This window comes from Mobula birostris, chromosome 32 (assembly GCF_030028105.1).
Source record: "Mobula birostris isolate sMobBir1 chromosome 32, sMobBir1.hap1, whole genome shotgun sequence".
NCBI lineage: Eukaryota > Metazoa > Chordata > Chondrichthyes > Myliobatiformes > Myliobatidae > Mobula > Mobula birostris.
Window position 1 is genome coordinate 14,104,443 of NC_092401.1, and position 17,047 is coordinate 14,121,489.

The 17,047-nt window shown below is 43.6% G+C and overlaps 1 protein-coding gene across 1 annotated transcript in view; it reads left to right on the top strand.

Annotated features, from left to right (window-relative positions):
- LOC140191049 (procollagen galactosyltransferase 1-like) overlaps window positions 1-17,047 on the top strand; it is a 59,197-nt gene that overhangs the window by 23,062 nt on the left and 19,088 nt on the right. Inside the window, exons 2-5 of the mRNA XM_072248120.1 lie at window positions 5,917-6,027; window positions 12,039-12,156; window positions 14,190-14,324; window positions 15,165-15,369. Coding sequence (XP_072104221.1) covers window positions 5,917-6,027; window positions 12,039-12,156; window positions 14,190-14,324; window positions 15,165-15,369 — 569 coding nt within the window. The remainder of the gene's footprint in view (window positions 1-5,916; window positions 6,028-12,038; window positions 12,157-14,189; window positions 14,325-15,164; window positions 15,370-17,047) is intronic.

Genomic DNA, 17,047 nt, shown 5'->3' on the forward strand with positions numbered 1-17,047 from the left:
CCACACCCATCTATTGTCCTTGGGCTAAGGTCAGGTCGAGGTCTGAACAAATCTCTCATTTACTGTGACAGGGAGGATCAATAACCAAAGTGTACATGTTGAAAACTAATGACTACTCTTACCTCACCCCGTACTCGCTGCATGCCCAGTTAATGAACATTTCTGTATTTTTCTATGACATAGAGGTTCTTTACCCATCAAGTCTATGCTAGGTCACCCCACAGATTTTCCTTGTAACCTGTTTCTGAACACTCCCAGATTCTACCACTCACCTACACGTTATAGACTATTGACAGCAGCCAACCCACATGTTTTTGGGATGTGGTAGGAAACGCAGAACACCCGGGTGAAACCCAAGTGGTTACCAAGAGAGCATGCAAACTCCAAACAGGCAGTATAGGAGCTGCAAGGCTCTACCACAGCTATGACGCAGATGCTGTCTGCGGCAGTCATGACTTGGAAACTTTGACACGGGTCAACATTGGATTTTAACACCTAACCCGTTTCGTTCTTGCAAACTATTGTCCTCATCTCTAATCTCCCGTTTTACCTATGAGTCCTTTGATATGCGATTGGCTCTCAAATCTTTGCTCATCCATCCCCTATGTTGTGATCCATCCATTCTGATTTCTGCCCAGTACTGGTCAAATGAATGATGGTCTTTTATGACTGTGACGAAGATAATCTCCACCCCCTTGCACTTCCGCATCGCTCTGAGACCTTTGACACCATGACTGTCCCACCTCAGCCTATCCAGCACCTTGCTGGGTGTGACTTTATTCTCTTGGTTCAATTCTTGCCCATCCACTCATGTGCATCCCAGCCCTGCATGCTCCCTTGTGGAATCTCTAGAGTTTTTTCTTTTGTTCACCTACCCATCATGTCCACTGAAATTACTGTTGTTTCTCTGTGTTATTTGTTTATTTAATGAGATACAGCACGGAGCAGGCCGTTCTGGCCCTTCGAGCTGTGTCACCCAGCAATCCGCTGATTTAATGCTAGCCTAATCAGGGGACACTTTACAATGACCAATTAACCTACCCAACCGGTATGACCTTGGGCTGTGGGAGGACACCCACACGGTCACAGGGAAAACGTACAAATTCCTTTCAGCCAGCAGTGGGAATTTGACCCATGTTGCTGGTACTGTAAAGAGTGTTGCTAACCACTACACTACTGTACCACCCCTCTAGGGGCTCCCCCCCACCCCCGAAGTGTAGGAGGCTGAAAGGCCACCTCATTAGAGTTTTATAAACTCACTCGGGCATAGATAAGGTGAATGTTCACCGTCTTTTTCCTAGGGTGGGTGAGTCAAAAACTAAAGGGCATAGAGTTAAAGTGGGAGGAAAGATTTTCATACAGAGGGTGTTAGGTATGTGAAACAAACTGGCAGTGAAGTAGTAGTGATGGGTAAAATTACAACATTTAAAAGACATTTGGACAGGGATATGGGCCAAACACAGACAAATGGAACCAGCTCAGAAAGACACCTTGGTCAGCGTCAACATTTTGGGCCGAATGACCTGTTTCTGTGCATTATAATTCTAACTACAATATCAAAATGGTTGTTGTGACATGTGTAGTGTGGTGGTGTAGTGGGTAGTGCTTGTTGCTCTCGCTCACAGCTTCCAACGCTGGCTAGTAATCTCACAAAAAGGAGAACTGAATGCATGTCCCTCCCTGCCAGTACATAGCCTGTCCAGCAGCAAGCCTCATGTAGTGCCTCCTCACTGGCGACACACAGAAACTGAACTCCTTTCAGACAGATGCTGAACTACAGAGGATGGGGAGGAGGTCTGGCCCCTGCGTACTTAGCAGGCAGGCCCACCAGTGTGTGGGCTTGCCCTGGTGCTTGTGAACCAGAACCCCAGCTATGGGTAAGTAGCCCCACTGCCTTGTGGGCAGCCTCAGGAGAAACAAAAGCTACAAGAGTAAAGCCAGACAGAAAATCTAGAGTGGAGCCTCTAAAGGCTGGATGTCACTGAACATCATTCCAGCAGCTCCTGCAGCCAAGCTGGTGCCAACGTATTGCTTCGCTGTCCTTTGAACTACACTGGTGAGGCCAAGAGGGCATCCCAGGACTTCCGTACCTTCCACTCAGGCTTGTGCCCTGGAGAGGTCAGCTCTACAATGGACTGACCCATACTGCACATCTGTTGTCCTTCAGGACAGTCTGATACAATCATCATCCTCACAATGAGTGAGTGAACGCAATGATGAGCTAACAATCCAGCACCCAAGTTACCTGGTCACAGTGTAGATGTGGTGCAGTAGAATTCTTCACTACACCCAGTACCTGACTGCAGAGGCATTCCAGCAAGGTATGCCTTGCAAACTTGCTTTGGTTGGTCTGCAACTTGACACGTACTTGATCTTGCTTTGTGTAGCTCTGCAAAATATGACTAGTGAATGATCACTAAAAAATAGGAACCGGCGCCTTGTTTATACGCAAAGGGATGTTGCGATCTGGAAAGTACTGCTTGAAAATTCAGATAGAAGCAGGTTCATTAGCAACAATCCTGATAGATACTTTAAGGAGAAACGTTTGCAGGAACTTTATTTCAGAAAGCTTGTAGAAAGGTAAAACCTTGCATCTGTTCAAAAGTAAACTGGTTGGATTTTCGAAGGTCAGCAGCCAGGCCGACCCAGGAAAATTGCTGGTTCTCTCAGAGTTTTGGTTGCAATCATAGCATTAATTGCTAGTTATTTGCTTAATCACCCTTCAATTTAACAGTCTGTTGGCAATTAAGAAATAATCATAATGAGCACTGTGGCTAACTTCTATAAAGCCAGGATATCCATAAGTGGCATGTGTTGGCAAGTCAAAGGGTGCATAGCAAATATTTCATGTCCGCAACTCTTCACGCCAAACCACAACATCTTCCCTCCTTCCAAGCTTCACTCCGCCTCCTCTTGTCTGTCTTCATCTTTTATGTCCCTACACCCACCACTTGCTGCCCGTTCTCATCACCTCCCTGTCCTGTCTCCAGCAATGTATGAAGTGCTGTCCAAGAATTAAAGTGTTGGCCGGGGGTGTTCTTCACCATGTAGTGACATGTTACATGAATGACATGCAGTCGTTGCGAAGCTGCAATGTCTTTATCTGCATTTTTAATGATGGGTTTCACTGAGAATTGCCAGCAATTGGTCACATTTATGGTAACAAGCTTGTGACTTTGCCACATGCACATCCAAACGCTGCAGTTCCGAGCTCGCTGGCAGATTCCAGCTGGTGAAGCGGCAGACCACAAACTAGCTGGGATTCTCTGGCACTTGTTCATGTTAGACCATTGTTTTTGAAGGAGGTCTTATAAGTAGGGAAAAGAAAAAAAAACAACAAAATGCTGAGGGAACTCTGTGTTTGTGTTCAGGACACAAAACATTAACCATCTATCCCTCTGCCTCCATCGATACTGCTAGACACACTGAGTGCCTCCAGCAGTTTGTTTCTTGTTTCAGATTCCAGTATCTGTGTCTTTTAGTGTAACATAAATTGCTTCATTTTTTGGTTGCAGTAATTTTTTAAAAAGTTTTGGGTGATAAAGTTTTAAGCAGTGTATTATAATTAACATGACTATTGATATCAGTGTCTAATAGTTTTTTTAATGCTCTTGACTGTCAGAGGCATTGAAAGCCTGAGTTAACAATCTACTCAGAGTTTGGATGGCATGGTGTATTAAATACTTTATCAAAACAAGAACTGGTAATGATAGGATAAAATCAAATTATTTCATCAAATCACTGACAAAATAAAGATAACTAAAATGGAAATTCATGACATGTAATCAGCTGGAGGGAAAATCATTAAGTACTATAGAAGTGAAAATCCAGCCTCACTGCAGGCCTTCACTTGATGGAAAAGGGCTTGCAATGACTTTTAAGCATTCCTTAACATGTCTCTTGAAGTTGCAGTCCTCTGTCTTTTTGTTTGTCTGTCTTGCTCCTTATAAAAAAAACCTACACTGCAAATTCAGTCATTGGAAGTTCTCAGTTTCTCCAATTAATGGATGGCAAGGAGTTGGTGCACTGGACAGATCTGAATCACTGGTTCATAGCCTTTGTTATATCCTTAGCACTTATTTTAATACAATATAAGTAGGTATATCCTTTAAATAACTTGTCCCATGATAAAACTGTGCATCTTAAACAAAAGGATGCATTTTCTGCCAAATGATTAACTGAGGAATGTTTGCAATATGTATAGCATCTCCTCTTTGCTGTTGATGGATTGTGTATCCAAACCTCTTGTGGAAATAGCTAGTTCTTTTTTAAAAGTGTTTCCAAAAACAAATTTGATGACTTGTATTCTGTTTTCACTCTCTGCTGGTACCTTGGATTTTATTCGAGGAAGTTTAACTTGGAAGTTAAGGGTGGTTTTACTGTCAAGCCTATCATTCCAAACTTGGGAGGGAGGAAGGCACCAAGTTCCTGACACCTCTGCAATTTCAGAGTTTCATTCCAAATCACACGCTATTGAAACTTGGTTTTTCCTTCAGTCCGTGGCTAGATTTCAGCTGGTGTACTCCTTGTCTGTTTACACAGGGCTCCTGATACATGGGTTCAAGGTTCTTAGTATCATATTAGTTGCTGTCCTGTAGTTTGAGTGGCCCCAGAAGTTTGTGGGGCTGCTCCTTTTTTCGAGGAGCCGTATGCACGTCCATGAATCTTTTCTTCTGTGCACCTGGTAATCTTTCTCTCTGGGTATAGAGATTCTGCATCAAGTATCTGGTGATAGACAGCAGTGCCTCCCCTGTAGGCCTGACTGCCTGTTCCGTGACATCAGTGACAAGGATGTTGGCCTGGGAGATGTTGGATCCCTTATCCTTTCAATAAATTCTGGAAATGCAGCACAAACAGCATTGATGGTCCCTTTCGTGTTTCTTGAGGTTTCTAATGAAAATAGTCCGGGGCTGAGAGACAGGGAAGGCAGAGAGTGCTTCCTCTTTTCCTTACCTACCACCCCATGAGCCTCTGTATCCAACACATCATTCTCTGTCACTTTCACCATCGTCAACGGAATCCTACCAACAAACAAACACATCTTTACTTCCCCCACCCCCACTCTCTGTTTTCTTCAGGCATCTCTTGTCCATTTGTCCCTCCTAGTACGTATCCCTGCAAGCAACAAAAATGCTATACCTTCCCAGTCATCACCTCCCTTGCCTCCATTCAGGGCCTCAAACAGTCCTTCCAAGTGAGGCAACACTTCCACCTGTGAATCTGTTGGGATCGCCTATTGTATCTGGTATTCCCAATGCAGCCTGCTCTACATTGATGAGATCTGGAGGGACTGCTTTGTTGAGCACTTCAGTTGCATCCTCCAAAAGTGGAATTTCCTAGTGCCCAACCATTTTACTTCCTCTCACCATTCTCATTTCGACATATCAGTCCATGGCCTCTTCTTTTGTCACAGTGAGGCCACTTTCATGGTGGAGGAACACCACCTTGTACTTTATCTGGGTAGCCTCCAACCTGATGGCATGAACATTGATTTCCCTTTCTGGAAATTTTATTTTCCTCTCCCTTCCCTCTTCTTCTATTCCCCACTCTGGCTTCTTACCTCTTGTCCTCACCTACCTATCACCTTCCCCTTGTGCTCCTCCTCTTTCCCTTTCTCTTGTGGTCCACTCTCCTTTCCTATCAGATTCCTTCTTAAGCCCCTTACCTTTCCAACCCACCTTGCTTCACCTATCACCTTCAAGCTAGTCCTCTTTCCCCCTCTCCAAGTGACGATACTTGTGGTCTTCCCACCACAATCCTTGTTGATTTGATTTGACAGGAACAGCACATTTTGGTGTATGTTTTGATGTTTCTGTGACAAGTAAAGCTATATAAATGCAAGAGGATTAGAGTGTTGTTTTGGAGAAACCTTCTTTGTGTGCTGGTTTAGATTACATTATGCTTTGTTCTCTGTAGGATTGCCACGGACCACAACATGGATAACACCACCGCAGTATTGAGAGAATGGCTGGTGAATGTACAAAGATTTTACCATTCCATTGAATGGAGACCCATGGATGAGCCAAAGTAAGTTCTGTGCTGGTCGTGCCCGAAAGTATCATTGACCTGTTAATTTTTGCATTTTTTTAATATGTTGGACTGTAGTTTACTCTTGCCATTATAAATGAAGCAGCACATCAGTACTATTTACAAATTGTACCATCTCCAGTACAAAATGCTGGAGAAATTCAGCGAGTCAGGGACCATCTACAGAGGGGAATAAACAGTCAACGTTTTACCTGAGACCCTTCAAAAGGACTCCGTTTTTTTCCGCTCCATAAATGTTGCCATACCTGCTGAGATCCTGCAGCATTGTGTGGTGTTCAAGGTTTCCAGCATCTGCCCAATCTCTTCTGTTTAGTACTTAGTAGGTGTTGATGCAAGGTCTCAACCTGAAACATTGACAATTTCTTTCTCTCCAAAGATGCTGTTAGAGCCACTGAGTTCCTTCAGCAGTTTGTTTTTATGCTCCAGATTCCAGCATCTGCAGAATTGTGTCTCCTCTTTACAGTAACCTTTGTCTCAAACACCTTCATTATTCTGATTACAGAGATGCTGACCAATTGGGAGAATGATTAAGAGATGGAGCAACGAAACAGTTCCTTCAGCCTATCGAGTCTGTATCAACCATCAGCCACACATTTACACTAATCCTATATTAATCCATATTTTTATTCTTCCCACATTCTTCTCAACTTACCCCAGATGACATCACTCACCTACACATTTAGGCCAATTTATAGTGGCCAATTGGCCGTTAGGTTAAGTTCCATTCTAATCTTGGCAATCCAGTTGCAGACGTTTTGTCACCATACGAAGAGACATCACCAGTGCTCTGTTCGCTTGTGGTGTCTCCTCGTAATGCTGGGCCTTTATTTAAGTATATAAAGGCCAAGCATGAGGAGGACATACCGTAAGTGATCAGTGCACTGATGCTGTCTCCTCCTATGGTGCCGAAATGATTGCCAGGATTGGAGAACAACTCAACCCAACCATCAACCACCCGAGCTACACGTTTTCAGAGCTATTTCCTGTCAATTGACCTTCCAACCTGCATGCACGGTAGCGTAGTGGTTAGTACAACGCTTTACAGTAAGGGTGTCCTGGGTTCAGTTCCTGCTGCTGCCTGTAAGGAGTTTGTATGTTCTTCCAGTGACCGCGTGGGTTTCTTCCAGGTGCTCTGGTTTCCTCCCACAGTCCTAAAACGTACCGGTTGGTAGGTTATCTGGTTATTGTAAACAGCCCTGTGATTAGGGTCAGATTAAATCGGGAGATTGCTGGGTGGCGTGGCTTGAACAGCTGAAAGGACCTATTCTGCGCTGAATCTCAATAAATAAGTGTTTTTGGGATGTTGGAGGGCACCAGAGGGAACCCCACATGGCCACAGATAGAACACAAAGTCAAGATTGAACCTGAATCTTTGGTAGTGATCTTATGGCTGCACGATTGTATCACTCTTTTTATTTTTATTCCTCAACAGCAGAGTTAAGAGTAAGATTATCACTTTTTTTCATTAGTTTATCCAGCAATCGTGAATACTTGTCATTGATGTGTGCTTACTGCCTGTCCTGCACATTGGTCCCTATCTCCATAGTCCCACTCCTGACACTGCCAATCCTGTCTTCAGTCCCTCTTGTAACATAGCCACTCCTAGATTTCCTATTGATTGTTCCCTACCTTGAACAAACAGTCTTCCCACTGACATCTAGTAGTCAACCTCCCCAGGACCTTTTCTCAGTTGAAGGTTAGTAAACCTTCCCTTGCCACAGTTTGAATTATTGTCACACATGTTCACCATTTTCACGTCTCACCATACTGTGCCCCAAGCTTCCCTCTGAGAAGACTGTTCCTATCAAAGCACTGACCATATTGCTTTGGCCGTGAATCAGCACTACTTTATTGTTTTGGAATTCCTCACGTCACATTGTCATGGAAGGGTCAAGAGCTTCAACAATCACAGGTGAAGGATCACTGCCATTCAGGGTGTTAGGTTTCACTTTGTAGGACGCAAAAGCCTGCAAACCCTGTCTGAGCTGATGTGCGTCTATTTCTGGCTCTAACCTCAATCAAAATTGTTTTCTCACTCTTAATGTATCAAAATCAACGCAGCCTGAGGAAATCCCGAAGTTCGCAGAGTTGTTAGAATTTTGCTGCACAGACACACAGACCCTTTGGCCAACCTTATTGCAAGCCATTGGGTATCTATCTGTACTAATCCAATGTACCAGAATTGGACCCATAGCCTACCGTGCCCTGGCTGTTCAAGTAATCATTCAGATGCTCTCGAGGTGCGAGAGTCTCTGCCTTTACCACCTTCTCAGGCAGTGTATTCTAGATTGCAACCAATCTCCAGATAGAGAAAAAAATTCTTCTTCTAATCCCCTTGAGGCCCTCCTAAATCTACGTCTTTTGATCTTAGACAGAATAGAAATGTTTAATACCAGAGGGCATGCATTGAAGGTGAGAGGATATAGGTTCAGGGGGGATGTGAGGGTTTTTTTTTAGTCAGGGAGTGGTGGATGCCTGGAATGCACTGCCTGGTATGTTGGTACAGGCAAATACATTAGAAGCAGTTCAGAGACATTTAGATAGACACATGGATGCGAGGAAGATGGAGGTATGAACATTCTGTAGGTCGGAGGGGTTAGTTTTGGGGGGTTTTTGATGTACTTTTTAGCTGTTTTGGCATAACATTATGGGCTTAAGGGCCTGTTTGTGTGCTGTACTGTTTTATAGAAACATAGAAAACCTACAGCACAATACAGGCCCTTCGGCCCACAAAGTTGTGCCAAACATATCCCTAACTTAGAAATTACTAGGGTTACCCATAGCCCTCTATTTTTCTAAGCTCCATGTACCTACCCAAAAGTCTCTTAAAAGACCCTATTGTATCCGCCTCCACCACCGTTGCTGGCAGCCCATTCCATGCACTCACCACTCTCTGCGTAAAAAAACTTACCCCTGACATCTCCTCTGTACCTACTTCAAAGCACCTTAAACCTGTGCCCTCTCGTGCTAGCCATTTCAGCCCTGGGAAAAAACCTCTGACTATCCACATGATCAATGGCTCTCATCATCTTATACACCTCTGTCAGGTCACCTCTCATCCTCCGTCGCTCCAAGGAGAAAAGGCCCAGTTCACTCAACCTGTTTTCATAAGGCATGCTCCCCAATCCAGGCAACATCTTGTAAATCTCCTCTGCACCCTTTCTATGGTTTCCACATCCTTCCTGTAGTGAGGCGACCAGAACTGAGCACAGTACTCCCCAAGTGGTGTCTGACCAGGATCCTATATAGCTGCAACGTTGCCTCTCGACCCCTAAATTCAATTCCATGATTGATGAAGGCCAATATACTGTAAGTCTTCTTATCCACAGAGTCAACTTGGGCAGCTGCTTTGAGCGTCCTATGGACTCAGACCCCAAGATCCCTCTGATCCTCCATACTGCCAAGAGTCTTAGCATTAATAATATATTCTTCCATCATATTTGATGTACCAAAATGAACTACTTCACACTTATCTGGGTTGAACTCCATCTGCCACTTCTCAGCCCAGTTTTGCATCCTAACAATGTCCTGCTGTAACCTCTGACAGCCCTCCACACTATCCACAACACCCCCAACCTTTGTGTTATCAGCAAACTTACTAACCCATCCCTCCACTTCCTCATCCAGGTCATTTATAAAAATCACGAAGAGTAACGTCACAGAACAGATCACTGAGGCACACCACTGGTCACCGACCTCCATGCAGAATATGACCTGTCTACAACCACTCTTTGCCTCCTGTGGGCAAGCCAGTTCTGGATCCACAAAGCAATGTCCCCTTGGATCCCACGCCTCCTTACTTTCTCAATAAGCCTTGCATGGGGTACCTTATCAAATGCCTTGCTGAAATCCGTATACACTACATCTACTGTTCTACCTTCATCAATGTGTTTAGTCACATCCTCAAAAAATTCAATCAGGCTTGTAAGGCACAACCTGCCCTTGACAAAGCCATGCTGACTCTTCCTATACTTCTCCAAATGTTCATAAATCCTGCCCCTCAGGATCTTCTCCAACAACTTACCAACCACTGAAGTAAGACTCACTGGTCTATAATTCCCTGGGCTATCTCTACTCCCTTTCTTGGATAATGGAACAATATTCGCAACCCTCTAATCCTCCAGAACCTCTCCCGTCCCCAATGATGATGCAAAGATCATCACCAGAGGCTCAGCAATCTCCTCCCTCACCTCCCGCAGTAGCCTGGGGTACATCTCATTCGATCCCGGCGACTTATCCAATTTGATGCTTTCCAAAAGCTCCAGCACATTCTCTTTCTTAATATTTACATGCTCAAGCTTTCAGTCCGCTGCAAGTCATCACTACAATCACCAAGATCCTTTTCCATAGCGAATACTGAAGTAAAGTATTTATTAAGTACCTCTGCTGTTTCTTCCGGTTCCATACACACTTTCCCACTGTCACACATGATAGGTCCTATTCCTTCATGTCTTATCCTCTTGCTCTTCACATACTTGTAGAATGCCTTGGGGTTTTCCTTAATCCTGCCTGCCAAGGCCTTTTCATGACCCCTTCTGGCTCTCCTAGCTTCCTTCTTAAGCGCCTTCCTGTTAGCCTTATAATCTTCTAGATCTCTAACATTACCTAGCTCTCTGAACCTTTTGTAAGCCTTTCTTCTCTTCTTGACTAGATTTACTGCAGCCTTTGTACACCATGGTTCCTGTATCCTACCATAACTTCCCTGTCTTATTGGAACGTACCTATGCAGAACTCCTATGCAGGAAAATCTTTTTCACACAGAGGGTTGTGGATCTGTGGAATGCTCTGCTTAAGAAGGCAGTGGAGGCCAATTCTCTGGATTCTTTCAAGAAAGAGTTAGGTAGAGCTCTTAAAGATAGTGGAGTCAAGGGATATAGGGAGAAGGCAGGAACAGGGTACTGATTGTGGATGATCAGCCATGATCACAGTGAATGGTGGTGCTGGCTCAAAGGGCCGAATGGCCTACTCCTGCACCTATTGTCTATTGTCTCGCTCAAACCACCGGTCTGGGCGCATCCCTTCTCTATCACCTGCCTGTCCTCCTTCACACACTGTCTCCAAGCTTTCTCTATTTGTGAGCCAACCGCCTCTTCCCCAGTCTCTTCAGTTCGGTTCCCACCCCCCAACAATTCTAGTTTAAACTGTCCCCAGTAGCCTTAGCAAACCTCCCCGCCAGGATATTGGTCCCCCTGGGATTCAAGTGCAACCAGTCCTTTTTGTACAGGTCACACCTGCTCCAAAAGATGTCCCAATGATCCAGAAATCTGAATTCCTGCTCCCTGCTCCAATCCCTCATCTGCGCATTTATCCTCCACCGCATTCTATTCCTATACTCACTGTCACATGGTACAGGGAGTAATCCCGAGATTACTACCTTTGCGGTCCTGCTTCTCAACTTCCTTCCTAACTCCCTGTAGTCTGTTTTCAGGACCTCTTCTTTTTTATGTTGTATGTACCTCTACAACAGTGATATGTTTCTCACTGTTCGCTCTATCTGTACCTCTCATAGTTGTACACCCCTACTGAGTCCTCCCCTCATTCCCCTCTATTCAAAGGAAGTGAAATTCAACCTATTTACTCTCTTATAATTGTAGCATTCCATCCCAAACTGGTGAATTTCCTCTGCATCCTCCTCAGCCATGTCCTTCCTATAGAGTGACAACTGGAATTGTACACAATATTCCAACTGTAGCCTAACCAACATCTATCAGATTCACGTGGGCCATTGAATATGGGCAATTAATTCCAACAAGAATAATATCAGTAATAGCTAATACTAAAATACCAGTGGTGTGCCAGTGAGCATAGACTTTGGAAACCATTGTGTACTCTGTAAAATTGGTGTAGGGTTACCCTTCAAACTGATCAACTGGAGAAGGTATGAATGGAAATGGATCAATGAGCAGTGGCCATTTTGTTCACTCTGGTGAAATACCTGTGTTATGCTGGCTCCTAAAGTCCTGTGTATTCTTTGCAATATTGGCTTCCAGATCTTACCCTGATGAAATCGGGCCAAAGCATTGGCCGGACTCTCGATATGAACACGTTATGAAGCTACGACAAGCAGCACTAAAGGCAGCCAGAGACCGGTGGGCTGATTATATTTTGGTAAGACCAGTAAGGTTTGAATGGAGATAGAATGGGAGGGAGTCCCTGACGCCTGTGTTTGTCATTAAGACAGTAGATTTAGTTTTAATTGGTGCTGCTGTTTTCTTGGGTAATTAATTAGTGTTAATGTCATTCGTATGAGCTTGTAGGATTTGTTCTGGTCATCAACCAGACACACTGTAAGCATCACTCTGGTTTCTGAATTAGAAAATTGTGGGTTTGAATTGACTGCAGAGTGCAGAATGTTAGCTGATGGTCTAATAGTGTTGGATTGTTTTTAGTGTCATAACTCAGATGAGATTTAAAATAAAATTATTGCCTGCCCTCTGAACCAAATATAACTAATCCCACAACATGCTTCAAAGAAGAGAAGCGAGTTCACCATGGTACCCTGTTCATTTGCTCAACTAGTCTCCCTAAAACAGATTGTCAGTTACTTATCACATTGCCGATTAGGAGAATATTTTGTATAAAAGTTACCTGCTCTTTTTCAGATAACAATGGTAACCGCATTTGAATGATGAAGTCTAGGTGTTGGGGGAAAGTGCTATGTCACTGTATAAAACAGACACAGAAATCCATCATTTGGAGAGAGCAGAGCATTGAGAATTGTGGGCTCGGCCATCGTATTTCCACTAAACAAACAGGTCCCCTCCAGCTTACAGACACCCAACTTGTCTACAGCCCTTATATATAAATGAGCATTTGGGAAACTGTCAGGATAGGTTTTCCAGCAAGTGCAAAGCTCCAGGCATCTTCTGTAGTGAAGGAACACGATTCACGGCTGTACTTCTGATTTATGGACTGTCCCGGTTATAAACTGTTCACAAAAATGGAACCATGGAACCCTGATGTAATTGATGGGGGGGAGAGACACCTGTATCTGGTATTATAGCTCCATCCCTTTGCCTTTTGAATAAAAGTGGAACTTTGATTGTAGGTTTGTCATTTGCAGTCCTACATTAAAATAAGGCCACAGTAAAAGAAAAAGATCCCAAACCTTGCCAACAGTGTGCTGTTTCTCACCATAATGGGAAGACCAGGTAAGTTCCTGTCACACCATAGGAAATAGGGTAGTAGATTGAGTTGTTGATCGAGGTGTTATGGCACCTTTAGGTGGTCAGTATTTGTTGGGGTGAGGGGCATTTAAAAAACTTGTTGACCCAAGCAGTGGTGGTTCATAACCAGTTGACGTGGATCAGGAGAATGGAACAGTACATTACAGTACTGGAATGTAGGCTCTGTCTGGAGGAGGTGTATCCTGCAGCTGGTTAGATAACACTTGTGTTTGGAAATTGCTTTCAAACTGCCTCAGTGGCTTGTGCACAAACAAGGATTCTCCTGATATTCTGAGAGCTTAGTTGAGGGAAAAGGAGATCTGGAAATGATGCAGCTCACCAACCGATATTACTGTGAGAATTGAAAAAAGTAAGCAACATCAATTTCCTCTGGTGGGATGGATAGTCTTATAACAGGAGGATTAAAACTGAATTGTTGACATGTGAGCAAGAAGCATATTTCCACACAACAGATTGTGAAGATCTGGATTTCACATCGCACAGTAAGCATTGAAGGCTTGGTAGGATGGAAATTGGTCAAAGTTAAAGTAAAGTTTATGCACAGTGCATGTAACCATCAGTGCAATGGAAAAACTTGCTTGCAGCAGCAGATTGGCAGGATTGACAAGAAAAAACATAAATTAGTAAATTACACTATTTTTCCAAAAAAGAATTGGAATTTTAAAAAAAGTCCATTTTAATGCTAAGTGGTCAAACTAACAACTGAGAGATATTGGTTGGGTGAGGAGCACAGAACCGATGGATTCAACCAAGGGGCATCATTGTGACTTTTATACAACTGGTGTAGTTTCCCCTTTTGTAAAAGGCCATATCTCCACCTGGCTGCTCTGTAAGGAAGCAGTGGTCCAGCTCCTGCCAGTTTACAGATGTCCTGATTCCTCTGCACTCAAGTACAATGCAATCAATAGCTAGTTACCTGCAATTGCCATCAATGATACTCTTGTTTCTTTTAAGTTTGTAGATGCAGATAACTTCTTAACCAATCCAAACACCCTAACTCTACTCATTGCTGAGAATAAGACAGTTGTTGCACCGATGTTGGACTCACGCTCTGCCTATTCCAATTTCTGGTGTGGAATGACCTCAGAGGTATGGACAGGATGGTGTTTTAAAGAAGCCACTTTTGTTTTGTCTTTTAATTTGTGGACTACTGAGATTGTTCAGTCTGAAACTAGTTGATACCTTGCAGCTTTAGTTTTATTTTCTGAAGCCTCATTTGAACCCCCTTCCCTTCCTCAGTGATTTCCCTTCTCCAAATTCATTGTTCGTCTTGTCTGTCAGCCTTCACATTTCCACTCTTAGTACGCTTTTTATAATCCAAAACCCACTAAATCACCTTTCCCACTCCGTCCCGCCTGGATTTATGTCCATATATGCCGATCTATTTTAGGCTCACTTTGGACAGAAGATCGTTGTCTTTATCCTGGTCTTTGAAGTGCCTTCCAATCTATCCCATTTTACTGTCACCCCCTGTAATGTTGAATCAGGTTTGCAGGTCTGGCAAGTGAGACAGAAAACACTGACTGTGAATAAATATATTAATCATTTACTTATAAACAGTAAGAATTTGACCAAACATTCAGGTTCCCCAAGTTACAGAAACTACAAAACTAAATATTCAACAGACTTACTTTCAACAAATATGTTTAGTTAAAAGCGTGCACGGAGCATACCTTCCCAGTGGGTATGTGCATTGCTTGCCTTAAACAAAGGAAGAGAGAGCAAACCCCTGCCACGTGCTATTTTATACCTGAGATGTCTGAAACTGGACCGCAGACAGCTAACCAATGGGAAAAGCAGTGTAGTTTCTAAAATAACGAAGGACAAAGCGACTTTCGACTGGCAGAATATGGTGCGCTCTCCCCCTCCCCCACCCCCCCATGACACCCCCCACTCCCAGGTTTTACTTCAATGTTATTTGCTCTACAGGGTTATTATAAGCGGACTCCAGCCTACCCTCCGATACGGAAACGGGACAGACTGGGCTGTTTCCCAGTGGTTATGGTACACTCCACAATGCTGATTGATCTTCGCAAAGAAGCCTCCAAGAAATTGGCGTTTTACCCCCCACATCCATCCTACACCTGGTCTTTTGATGACATCATAGTCTTTGCATATTCATGCAAGCAAGCGGGTAAGCTACCTAGTTTAACATGCTGTCACCACACTTAAGCCCAATTAAACTTTGAGATCTAATTTAGAAGCTGTGAAATAGATGTGTCTCTCTTATCTGACCAATATCCACATTGAGCAAGTCATCCAGTCACATTGAAGGTCTCAGGCAGATCATCCTTATGTGAAGTAAATTTTTCCTGTACTTCAACACGTCTCATTCGCTGTATGTCAATGTTCCTGTTGCTATTATCCAGTTATTTTCCCCACAAAAGTGAAGGCACAGGTCTGAAGAAGAAGGGATCTGATAGGAATAGATGGTGGACTCATTAGATTCCTTCATCTTCAACCCTTTGCCTCGTCCACATATTACCCAGCTTCTCATACTGTTCCTTTAAACACCCCTACCCCACTTACCTACCTAGCTTCCGCCCTCTCCCCTGGACTCATCTATCAACTGCCAGTTTGTGCTCCTCCTCTTTCCCCACACTTTCATTCAGGTTATTGACCTCTTCCTTTCGAGCCCTGATGAAAGATGTTGTCTGAAATGTTGACTGTTTATTTTCCCCCATGGCTGCTGTCTGACCTGCTGTGTTTCTCCAGCATTTTGTGTGTGATGCTCCAGATTTCTAGCAACAGCAGAATCTCTTGTGTCTCAAGCTTGAGGGGCCGAGTGGCCTACTCCTGCTTCTACTTTATATGTGTATGTCTTTGCATACCCTCACATTTCTTCTATGGTCTTCCCTTGACCACCTCCCCCTTCCTTTAAGAAAATTCATCAGATCCTACTTATTTGTCAAAGCTCTTGGTTATCGCCTCAGGTACCTCTTTGTGTGGCTGCCATCCTTCCTCCTTGTTTGATAACTTTCCTGTGAAGCAGGGCAACCCCTCAGTCTGTTTTGTTATTTTAATGATCCTGTATAAATGATTGTTGATGTTAATGGATCTGATGTCAAGCAACTGTCTCGGCCTCTCCCATGCGCGCACACATTACCTGGCTCTCTGAGGGCCACTCAATGTTTAAGTTAATTTATTACACATGTATACCGCCAAATGAGACAACTTTCCTACCTTTTATTATGTCATAGCCCAATACCATTAAGCAAGGGATCTGTGGACCCCAGGTTGGGAATCCCAGCTCTAGACCAAGGTGCACAACACTGATACATGTAACTCACACACATAACACACTACAAATAGATTAAAACATAATAAGGTGCATATGCAATACATTAAAAAGTAAATAAAATAAAAAGAATCAAAGACCCCACCCATCCCAGATGTCCTCGTTACTCTTCCTCCTCCCAACACCCATCAGACAGAAGATACTAGAGCCTGAAAGCATGTACTGCTAGGCTCAAGGTCAGTATCCATCCTGCTTTAATAAGGTTATTAAACAGTCCCCATGTACAATAAGATGGCTTCCTGATCTCACGATATACCTCGTTATGGCCCTTGCACCTTCTTGTCTACCTACACTTTCTCTGTAACTGGAAGACTCTATACTGCATTCTGTTATTGCTTTTCCCTTGTACTTTCTTAATGCACTGATGTGATGAAATGATCTGTCTGGGTGGCAAGCAAAACAAATTTTCACTGTCCCTTGGTACAGGTGACAATAATAAGCCAAGTTACTAAATCAATAACCAGATCTCTCAGACACTTTTATCCCACTATATACCCCTTGAGGCAGTGATATT